The sequence below is a fragment of the Rhamphochromis longiceps genome, linkage group LG15 (genome assembly GCF_057381845.1).
Source record: "Rhamphochromis longiceps isolate RC_006_pf linkage group LG15, R_longiceps_female_GT1.1, whole genome shotgun sequence".
NCBI lineage: Eukaryota > Metazoa > Chordata > Actinopteri > Cichliformes > Cichlidae > Rhamphochromis > Rhamphochromis longiceps.
In genome coordinates, this window is record NC_140571.1 from 12,192,128 (window position 1) to 12,204,540 (window position 12,413).

Genomic DNA, 12,413 nt, shown 5'->3' on the forward strand with positions numbered 1-12,413 from the left:
GGAAGAAGCCTTGGCTACGGACTGTCCTGTCAGGAGAGCACCACCCACGGTTGAATGAAAGGCGCTAATCCGTATACAGGAAATACACACAATCCTACAACAATCACGCTCATACAAGGATACTGCTCAGTCTGACTCAAAGTGTGCTGGCAGACGTGTATTACTTTGAATCTGTAGGTTTAGAGGAATGAATAGAATTCCTATAATTTCCTATGCATTCCTCCTCCCTACCCCACTAGTCACTTGTCTAAGCTTGCCCCAGCCCATACAGCTTTGTTGACACTCTACCCTTGCCAAGATCTGGGAATTTGCAAGGAAAACACTCATAACGTCCAAATGGATTAACCCATATCCCCACTTACAATCTTCAAAACACCCCCATGGTCTGCAGAGGTGCGTGTAATTAGGGCTGAGCAGAAACAGTGAGGTGAGAGGGCACGGGGCTTTGGGGAAGTCAGGCCAGGGTGACGAATTTTGTTCAACAAGCCGGATCACCCCACACACGGCAGAGATTTAACAAGAGCAGTGTAAATCGCCTGTGCTGCTTGTAAAAGTGAGGGAAAGAGAAAAAATATAATAAATGCAGTGAAGGAATGTGAAGGAACTCGAACTGGTTTTAACTCCATATGCCCAATTTACAACAGTCCAAATATAGCTTGTATTTTTCTATGCTTGTTCAGATATGTTCAGTTTTTCAGTAGAAATAAAAAGAAATGTCCAAAAACTGACCTTTGGTAAACCCCACCAGTATCTTTGGCGCATTTAACAAAGTGCATGAGAGAAGAAAAACAGAAAAAAGACAGTTTGAGAAAACAAAATCTCTCGTTTCATGGCACACTCTCCTTTTAATCCAGCCACCCCATATCTTGCGCCTACACCTTGATCAGATTGCAAGAACACTAAAAATATGCACGATTTAAAACCAAGGTCCTAGCTGCCACCAAACTACAAGCGCGCACACCTGTCAAAAGTTCCTACCTCTAAGACTGAGTCCATGCTGAGCCATCTTTTACCAGAGGCCACCGTAATGCTCAACATAAGAACCAACAGAAGTCAAGTAAAGAGCCGGAGGAGATAGTCCAAGAGTATCTGCGCAAAGAAGAATTCGATATTCCTGCCTCCCTCTTCTTGTCTCTCCCATGTGTCTGTCACTCCTTGACCACAGAGAGAGGAACAGATCGCAAGAATGCAGCAACAGAGAGAAAAAGGAGAGGGGAGGGAAACAGGGACGCTGTCAGGGAAAGGGAAAGTGGTTGGAGCAGAGCGAAACAGGACAGGGCAAGCCAAGGGTAGGGAGTCATGATGCATCGTGTGATAGGGGGCGAACACAGATGAACGCTGTTCGGCACCATTCCAGCATGCGATGGGACAAAAATGCAAGTTTGAGGAAAACAAAGGCAAAAATCGGCATGTCAGACAGAGATTGGCACACAAACATAGATGCAACACGGGATTATGGAGTAGGCGATGCGGTGGGGCAGAGGCGTTGACTTTCCTATCTGCATTTGCTGGAAGTCTACACAACTCAAACTAAGGTTGGAAAGGAATTCACAACCAACTTTAACACAACACAGAGGAGCTGGAGTGAAAGAAATGTAAACGCTTAACTCAATTATGTGTAAATGTTGGCAATCTTTACTCCAGTTTTATCAAGAGGTGGTGCAAGCTCTGCAGTGCAATTTGCAGAGCTTCGTGTAGTTACTTTTTCAGTAGAGTATGAGTGTTTTGTGGATGTGACAAAATGAGACATCACACTCTCTTCCATTGTGCAGATAAATCACAACACGACTGCTGATCAGCAGTCTTCTGCTGCGTGATGGTTGACTGGCTAGATAAGGAGCCATAAAACCCAGGGATGATCAACTATCTCATTCACACAAATAAAAAGTATGCACATCACGACTAAAATATGACAGAAAGAGAGAAGTTGTATAAAAATCACAAGGAGGAAAAGAAAAAGAATCGATCAATTGATCAAAGTCATGGGTAACGTTCACAATTACGCTCCTTCGGCTATGAAAAACAGAATCAATGCCGGTGTGTTTAGTCTGCTTTTTAGGTTAATCAAGACAAGCTTACCTAAATCGAGGCTACTTTCATGCTTTCCTTTTCTTCTGAAAAAGTTACGCTTTCTCCACGACATCCATTTACCCAAATTCATGACAGCAATACAGACCTTACAAATATATACACACACACACACAATGGAGAAAAAGAAAAAGGAAAACAAGTAATCCGGAACAGGAAGACAAGGTAGTGGCAGCAGCGTTAGTGGTGGGAGAGTGAGTGAGTGAGAGAACAAGAAAAAAAAAGAAAAGAGAAAGAGGAAGTGGAGGTGTGACAGCATTCATCGATGACGCTGGGTGGGTTTATGTGGGGTGCCGGGTCGGGCACTCTGTCACAACATACAAATGTTCGCACACACAAGGCTGAGAAAAAACCACGAGTGAGAAAAACAGATCGTTAATTAAATAATTAATAGGTAAGTGAAAGGTTAGAGAGGTGTGTGTGTGTGTTGTACGCTTTGTGAAATCAGTTGATTCTCGCCTGCAAACACGATACTGCTGGAAACAACAGCTCTAATTCAAATAACCGCGACCCAGAATGAGCGTGCCTTAGCAGAACGGTTTAGGGTTAGGACAGCCACCTCTTTTGCCTTTGGTTTACATCAAAGTGAAGCAATCAGTGTCCCTGACTCTCAGAAAAACAGAACTGTTACAGCAGACTGAGTTAAAACTGAGACGTGGGTCCTGACATTCACCGAGGGTCTCAGCCGGGGCAGTGGAGCAGGGAACAGGGAAAAAGCCAGAGTCCATTTGCCCATTGATATATTTAGTCAATGAGGGCCAACTGAACAAACAGCTCTATTCCCACACAGAGAGAGTGAAAAAAAAAAGAAAAAAAAAAAAAAAAGAGTAAGAGAGAGAAATGAGAGGGAGGGCAGAGGGTGAGGGCAAAAGAGAAAGTATATTTTCCTGTGTTTTGTTTTTTGCTTTCCTTTCCTTAACAAAGAAGAAGTAGAAGAGGTGATTCCAGCTTGGTGACCAGCTTCCAGAGTCTGACTGAATTAAATCCACTTCCTTCCACAGGGAGCTGCGGCAGCTGGTCTGGTCACAACTCAGAGGAATGAAATGGTTCGGGTCAGGCTGGCTTTGGCAGTGAGTGAAGGAAGCAGACACCAAAAGGAACTTTCCACTAGGGTGCGTCAGTCAGAGACAGGCGTCCTCCCCCTGTCAGTCCATCCTTACACACCGTCCCCAGAGCATCATCAAGCTGCTTCACTGAAGCCATGCAAAAATGCCCCCCTCCCCCCTTAAATATGCACATAAACATCTCTCTCACGCTTTATATCCAAATATCACTTCTGACTAGAGACTGGAAGACATGAATGAAACCCTTTCATTCCACGTCTCACCACAAACAGTCCTAAGTTTACACGACAATCAAAGTTGATGGTTTCCTGGATGTCTGGTATTTGAGCTTCAGTAATTATTAGACAGAAAATTACTTATAAAACTTAATATAATTAACTCTTGCCATATATTAAGTCTAAATGTGTATGTGAACATAAAAGTCAAAAATGGCAAGTGAGACATAAAGTTAGATATGCAAAACATGCGTACATGCAGTTTTCCCTGGCTCAGCATCATAGCTAACACTAGAACTCCTTTCAATTATGAATAATACAAAGGACCTTATGAAATCTATATGCACAGAGATGAGACCGCCCATCAGCGATTCATCTACACACATCACCCTCTGGCATGGACAGTGCAGTCGCTCTGCAGCTTAATGCACAACTGTCACCCCATTATTTTTACATTTACAGTAATCACACTAATAGATGTACAACCTTCTCAAATGATCTCAGAAGAATGCACACAAAGCATAAATCAATATAAACATCATATTTGGTGTTTCACACACAGTTTTGGAGGATTTCATGGACATGACATTGAGTTAACCACATCAAAGTGAGGTGAAAAGACATATTCATGCTTAATATCATGAAACGGTAACCCAGGCGTCATCCTGCATTTCAGCTGCTGCAGCCTACAGTGTCACCAGCGTACAGTGCAGCCCTCCGCTCTGCACTCCGGGGGTAGATAATCACAGGAAGACAGCAAAATGCTGATTGGATTTTATTTTGAGATTCAATTTAGCTTATATCCATAGTGTTGTGACTCACTGGCAAGAACAACAACACTGATTTAAATGTTTTCTATAAAGGAGAAGTACAAGTACTGCACTGTGTAAAGAGAAATGAAAGAAGGGTAAGAGTCGAGGTATGTTATAATCATTCCTTATTTATTAGGGGTGGGGGAAAAAATCAATACTGTGTAGTATCGTGATATTTTGTTTGCTAATAATGTATCGATACAGGGACAGCAGAAATCGATATTTTGTTACAAAAACATTTTCGTGGACTGGAACTGACTTCAGAGCATGTTGATCCTTTTTCTGAGCAAGAATCCTGACATTCCTTCACTGTCCAAATGTGTTTAACTTTTTTTTTGGCAGCAATAAACATGACAGTTTACTTATTTTAATTTAAGACATGTTTTATCTTAATTAAGCTTAAAACTTTTTTATTTAATGTAAAATTATATTTTGTTTTAATTTACTTTCAAATTCTTCAGTTGCTGAATGGGCTGCATAGTTTTCATAAATTGCATAGTTCAGAATAGCTATAATTGTACCAGATGGTTGCATTCAGTTAAGTTGGACTAGACTGTAATACAAACCGTTCAGTTTGTCAACAATAAAACTGACTGAAATGAGAGAAAGACTGAGTGTGAGACTTTGATATTAGATAAAATGAATATTGATAAAGTTTACCTTTATGTACAGAATTTGAATATTGCAAAATAATTTTAAAAAATTGCAATAATATCGTATCGTGCGTTAAGTATTGTGATAATATCGTATCGTGGGATTTATGGTGATTCCCACCTCTATTATTTATCCTGTTAATTTTCCATCATCTGGCATTAGTTCACCAACCCAACAATGTTTTGCCAGGTTCGCTTGTCTCCAAAATGTCTGTACACGTGGGTCAGACACAGACAGACTGAGACTACCTGATTGTGGCTGAGAAGTCCCATGTTAGCCAACTGCCTTGTCAAACTGGATTCTGAAACTATGGATTCTGAAACTATACAATCATTGAGCATGCAGTTCAGACAGATCACAAAATAAGCTCAACCAACATCCATTCTCCGCTGACAGAAAATCCCCAAAAGAGACCTTCCGACTCTGCTGTCACTCTTTGATGTTGATGTGTTGCAGGAGTTAGGTGATGAAATGGTGCAATTAACTTTGTGTTTGTTTCCTCCAGCCTCCCTTCCTGATATTCCACATTGATTTCAGGTTTGTGAGCCTCTCCTGTCACGTGGCTTCTCTGGCTTTTTCTCTCTCTTTTAACCACAAACAGGTTCTTCTTTAACAATAATGTCTGTGTGATCGTTATATCTCAACACAACATCGCACATCATACACCAAGTTAAAATTGAATAACTAGGAAATCCAAACCTTTTACATGTTGGACCTTCACTTAAATCCACTCAAGTAGATTCCTTTGTTTACATCCTAGAACTTCATCAGCTCATTAGCACATGTATCATTGTAGTCAGTCCTTTCCATCTCTATTGAGCCTCTCTATGCAACGCTGGAAAAACAAAGTGGGTTGTTATGGATCTATGCTAGTTGCCAAATAACCATGCCACAACTTTATATAACATTTTTAGCATGATAACTAAATAGATCTGTATCATTTTATGCACCAAACAACAAAAATATTTAGTACTGTAGCAAGAAAGTAGGAGTGATGCGATAGGTCAGAATGTAGAATAGACAACATAGATTGTAGCTGTAATGAGCTTAGGACAAGGGGTAAGAAAGGAGGAATGAAATGGGAAGTGCCTGCAGTGGAAAATAAGAAATCCACAGGAGGAGGGGAAAAAAGTGGTCTGTGAGTGTTTAACAACTGTAGGAACATTTAAGACTGATGATTTTCTGCCATTCCCAGTGTGGTCTTGAAGAGCTTGACATCTTGCCTGGGCGGGGTGTCTCAATGCTGCTCATGCACATGCACCAAAGAGGCAGAGTCCCACACACAACCACACCCAGGGGAGATGCTTTGGCCCAGGCCTTCATTCCCACATTTCCAGCCAGGACTTTGCAAAGTAAAGTTTCCTCCCATTTCCCAAGCAGCCAGATTAAGCTGCAATCAAAGACATTAACACAAACACAGAGAGGCTTGTGTGCCCATATAGAGTGAAGATACATCCAGCTGCGTGTTCCCTGTGGAAACTTCTTTCTCAAAGTGGAATAAACTCATGAAAACTCCCACTGACCCAAACAAGCCTGGGAGTCTCCAAAAAAGCAGAGGCAAAGAAACAATTCAGGTCATTACGTTGCATCAAGAGGCGGCACACAGTGAAAGCCTCTTTGTTTTGATTTGTATTCCATGCTACCCACACATGCAAACACACACCCATTATAAGCATTTTGCATGTATATCATTGCACTCACTGACAGCTTGAAAATCTGTTTTTAAAGTAACAGCAAAGCTATGAAACAATAACAAATGAGAATAATAACAACTCCGGATCGTCTCAGTGTTTCACCCAGTTACTCTTGAACACAGGCACGCACAGAACAGCTGAAATACTGAGTACACCCAGCTCCAAGAAGCCAAGGCCCGAATTAAGGATCTGTGACATGTAGCTGAGCGGGTATGGTGACAAAACACACCCTCTACACCACCCATTTGGTGACATTCACATTCTCTTGTTGAAAACACAAATATGTCTTACATTGTGTCACACCCAAAGGTAAGCAGATGATCCAGTCTGTGGCTCATTGCACATATAAAGCTGATGGTTAAGCTTCCCATTTCAACCAGTCAACCAATTACTTTTTCCTCATATCTTTCATGTGACACATATTGCACAAAGCACGTACCAAAACAAAGTGTGGGAACCAAGTAGGATAGACTCCGTCAGCTAATTTCAAAACACTACCCTACACAACATTTCAAGGCACCCACCAGCTCTTAAAATATATTGTCTGGGACTTATACAGATACTGTTATGGATCATACGAAATCAATACTGATGAGTGGAGAGCAGAACAAAGAGCAGAAACAATAGAGAACAACAAGGCCAGGTCAGGTACTGACTCAGGTTTAGAGCAGGCTCCTCCACAGAGCTCTCAAGTGACAAATAAGGATCGGGTGATTGTTTCTCACCTCATTACCGTGTGATGTTAAACAACAGCCGCTAACCCTGTGAGTGATATATGACCTTTAACATTTGTATGCACTCAGGAATGGAAAGAAGAAAAGCACACGCACAGACAGGATGTAAAGGCAGGACTTTAGCGGTTATAAGGTAATCCAGCTGTAACTGTGTCAAGTAGTGTGTCTAACCATCCTCTTATCCCATTCAGAACTGATTTGCAATATGGCAAACCACAAAATTAGCACTTTACCATATACAGTACAGCCTACAGGTCAGATGGAGGGCAGCAGCTAGTGATTTATTTATTTTAATTATAGGGGACTTATTACCCTAAATTCCAGCTTTAAATTCTTGGACTTTGTTAGAGTAGTTTTGTATGATGCATCGTTTAACATAATCCTTATTTACAATTTCAGCCACTCAGTTCATGCTGTGTGAAACATGGCCAACCTTTCTCCTGATTGGTTGTCCATCATGAACAGAAGATTTGTGTGCTAATAGCCAGAGCTGTGTGCCTGGGATTAACAATAGCCCCTCTTACTGACATCATGCTAATCCAAGAAAAGACAAAACTCTGGAAAGTGTTAAGAGCAATCAGAAGCCTGACCTGTTTGCTCCCCACCTTTCTTTCACATGTGAGGTATGTATGCATGCATGCAAGTATGCATTCATTCATTTTCTTAACTGCTTACTCATCTTCAACTGGTGAGCGGACTCGAGCCTATCGTAGCTGAATGGCAGCAACAGGGTTGTGCAGAAGGACAATGGTGTCAGACATGGTCAAAGTTAACGATGACAGCTCGCCAATCAAGGCGACTTTTAGCCAATTTCCCCATTGATGTGTTAAATTTATGTTGTCATTGTGCTGAGATTTGTGATAAATTCAATCTGTGAAGCACTAGGTTTCACATCGTACCTCAACACATAACCAAAACTTGCAACGCAGATGTTTCCAGGCATGCACAAGTTGGTACCCAAACTTCTCTGCACTTTGAAGTTGGTGTGTGTGTCTGTTTATGTGGATAGCGGCTAAGAGATCCACGTTGGCAAGCAGCCTCCCGGATTCTCTCTCTCTCTGTCTGAGTGAGTGAGTGAGTGAGTGAGTGAGTGAGTGAGTGAGTGAGTGAGTGAGTGAGTGAGTGAGTGGGTTTTATATACTCCTGTCACTCCCACCTCTCAGGTGCAGCTGGATATGTAACAATCTAACCCAGGGCTGCAGGAAGGGAAAACACAACAGTGCCAAATGAAGTGCTACCAAGCCATTATATGTTTCATTATTTTGATCCCACTGTCATTTATTATTTTACTAATAAATACACTTACTGTAAACTATTCATTGTTGTATATTCAAGTTATTTTACTCTAAGATGGAAGAAGTTCGATCAGTGCATCCCTAGCAGATACATTACCTGCTCTGTCAGCTTTAACCTCCACCCCATTTCCTCTGTTTTCTTTCCTCCTTGATCCACTGTAAGCTTGGATAGTAACCTGACACACTGAACCACCTCCCCTCGCCCCTCCAGAGACACTAATGTGCATTTGTCTGTGAAACGGAGTGACTATATAGCTAGTTCATAGGAAACTTGGTAACACACATACACACCCCTGCTCCAACCTACACTGCAGTGAGATCTCAGTCAAGCACCAAATGGAAAACGAGCCAGCTGAAATAACGAACGTGCTCACTCTCTCTGCAAGATCAGGACGCCTGGCGCTAACTTTGTGACAGTCACTAAGCGTGACAAAAAACAGAGTTTACCGTTTGAGCGCGCGCTCTGCTGTTGGCTATGAATTCTCCAACCTTTCAAACATGCCCACATGGTGGCCGGCATGGAGATTAACAAGTGCGCTAATGCTTGTCTTCACAGCTGCAAAAACATCCCTCCACCTGCTCACCACACACACACACACAGACGCACACACACTCACCTGCTTGTCACTCTCTTCTAATACCCCATGTTTCAGCTCTGTGTAGACTTTTTCTCATGATGACAGAAACCACATGAAACAAACCCAGTTTTGGGTGGGTGTCTAAGGATCACTGTTAACAATCAGCCTCACTAGTTTATAACATGGTGAAAGAAAGAAGACTTTATAGTGATCGGGGTAGACCACATGATATTTTATCAGCGTTTAGCTTGAAGCCATTTCCCAGATTTGCCTTGGTTTCAAAGCAAGCGCGTACTCTCTGAATTCTAAAACAGAACAGCTAATTTCTGTCATATTTATCCACCAACTACAAACACACACCACAAATTTCCATCGTCAAAGAGAAGATAAGAACCACTTGTGCCGAGGCTCCCAGGTTACCTCGACATACATGTGAGCGGCCGTATTTTCTAAGTTGCGTTTTTTTGTGCAGCTATGCTACGTGCTAAATTTTCCCCTCGTTGCCATAAAAGAAAACATTACTTTTAGGGTTGCTAGGGAAACCTGAATCTTTGTGAGAAAAGCATTGTGGTCTGGAGACAAGCATTATAAATTACAAACTCCATCGGCACAGTGGAATTCCTGGCATGGAATCCACCAGTGCTGTGAGGCTGGGTGGGTGAGGAAAGCTGGCATGAGAACTGGCCTCTTTTTACTGTATTTAACAAGTTTACAGCAGGAATTGGGAGTTAGAAGGGGGGAGGGCTATGGTGAAACCCAGAACACAGGCTTTAAATATATTTATATGTGTTCTTTTTTATAGGAACATTAAAGTAGAAACATTCCAAGGCCGAAGCTCCTACTTACCAATGACCTAAAATAGGTCAAGTAACACTTTAGCCTAACATATAGCAGGGTAATCCTATTACCAATATCAGTGTGTTAAAATAACAATTGAAAGACACTGTTTTTTTCCCCACTTCTTCATATTATTAATTCCATTTTTGACACTGAATTTTTTTAGTACAACAGGGGTCAACCTCATTTATATCAACAGCCACATAAAGCCCAATTTCATTTTAAGAGGGCCAGACCAGTAAGGCTACTGCCTAATAACCTATTGAAAATACCCAAAAAATTTTCCCCTTACCGTCATTCTAAAGCAGTTTGACTACACATTTAATCCTGAGATGTTTTATAAAAGAAACCTGCAATTTTACTATTACATCTCACTTTTTCCAAATCACAAAGACACCAAAGAAACCTATTGACACGGCTCATTGAGACTACACTGTAAGAAATAAACAACTTTATCCTGTAATTTAAAAATAATAAATCATGTGAGAACTCAAAGAAAAACTTTCTTTTTTTTTACTGTTTAAAGCAGAAAAGTGTTATTTTTAAGTATATGATAGGCTTATGTTTTACATCATTGTCAGTAAGAGGCCTGTAAAACTGATCCAAATACAGTCAAAAAGCCACACTTTATACTCTCCTTTGAAATTTCCATGTTTTCCAAAGCCCTATAGTAGGCCAGATTGAACTCTTTGGCAGACTGATTCTGGGGGGGTGTTTTAAACTTCTGTCTGTGCCAACAGATAAATATTGAAATCTGTAAATTATTTTTTAAAAATCTAAACAGGAATAACAACTGTTGCTCAGCTGATCACAATAGTTGGCTGATGTATATAAATGCATTCCTAACTTTGATCCTCATTTCAGTTATCAGTGGAAATGGAAACCTCATGAGTTACATGGCAATGATTTTGCACCTTAAGCCAAATGCTGCTTTAACATCAATTTACATCCAAGACGTTTAACTTAAAGCTCAGTTTTTGTCAAAAGTAAACAATCCCCATATGACAATAGTGTTTGTGTAATAGTTACTCGTACAGGTAAAGTGTTTGATATAAGAGTGATGAGCTTGCTTTCCTCTGTTCTGTCTTACACTCCAATTTTCTTTGTATCTTGTCAGCCCATTTGACCTGGGCACCAATTTTAAAATGGGACATCCTTTAACAACCTCTTTAGTGGGATGTATAATGATAAACTTACAATGCAAAGTTTCACTCTAGACTCCTCTAACATAGGAAAATGTGTGCTTATATTGTTCTTCCAGTTTGCCATGTTCTAACTAAATGTACTGTTCAAAGAGCCAGGAATAGACTAAATCAAGATGGGTACACAACATCAGGGCATTGTCCTCCAATTACCTTAATTTAGACCAACTAAAGCACTCCTCTAACTAGAACAACAACTTGTTTGTAAGCGTCTCTCCCTCTGAGGGCGGTGTCTACGAAATATTAACCTATGGAATGGAACGATCTGCAGAGAACGTGATCAGTGGGTGTGTCTCTCTCTAAAACCATCCCTACATTCTTGTCCTCCCCTTCTTCTGCTGCTGGACACTTTCCCTTTCTGTTTCCCCTTGCAAAGGTGTGATCGCAAACCCACTCTGTCCTCATTACGCTGTGTTGTGTGCTGTGTCTCTCTTCCCCTGCCTCCACGTATGGTTAACCATACACCAACAGGATTTCTGGCTCTGTCACGGTTTTCTAACAGTGACTGCACATGTTCACGCACAACAAACTGTTGCCTCGTGCCATTTATTCTGTTAAAGAACACTGAAAGCTCTGACAACCTTTGGACTTGCATGCTCTGCTTCATTTGTTCACGTTAGGGAACATTAAGTACTGGAGACAGCTGCAAAATACCAACACAAACAATGGACATAAATATCAAAACATACCAGATCTTGATTTGATTTTGTCGTTGAATTCTTCATTAGCTCCTCCCCCAGCGACGTCTCCGGGTGACGCCATTGCAGCCCAGTTAATCCAGTGCTAGATTAGGTAAAATAGTGATCAATTTCCAGGCCTCTCAGCAGCCCTCTTCCTGCACCTGTAAGGAATAAAAATGAAAACTCAAACTCCACAGTTCCTCCAAAAACAAAATTTTTTACTGTCAAATTAGTTCTCTATTGCTTTCATATGACATTTAGTAGAAGACAAAAATCCACAAATGGCCAGATCAAGTGTCTCAGACCTGGTACCTCATGACAACCTAGGATGTCTCAGGAGGAAACAAGCTTTTTAAACCATGTCTTAGGATGCCAAGCTGTGCTCTTCTTTATCTTTAAATAACTCCTTAACTCCTTAACTGGCAATTAAAATGTGGACTTAAACCTTGGCATGGAAGCAATCTAGATATTGAAATCAGCATCAACACAACAAAGAAATCTGACCGAAGAGATGTTTTTTGTTCAAGTCTCAGTTTGAAACTCAAAAGAAAAAAGCTCCA

The 12,413-nt window shown here is 41.0% G+C and overlaps 1 protein-coding gene across 5 annotated transcripts in view; it reads right to left on the reverse strand.

The window, feature by feature from the left end:
- Nucleotides 1-12,413, reverse strand: part of utrn (utrophin) — a 196,681-nt gene that overhangs the window by 182,926 nt on the left and 1,342 nt on the right. For 2 of the 5 annotated variants that reach the window (XM_085383073.1, XM_085383075.1), the window contains exon 1: nt 2,080-2,216. In XM_085383073.1, the coding sequence (XP_085239199.1) occupies nt 2,080-2,161 (82 nt within the window). In that variant the 5' untranslated portion in view covers nt 2,162-2,216. Of the gene's footprint in view, nt 1-978; nt 1,116-2,079; nt 2,217-11,862; nt 12,015-12,413 lie in introns of those variants that run through there. The other 3 variants (XM_085383072.1, XM_085383071.1, XM_085383074.1) reach the window with 3 other exon arrangements.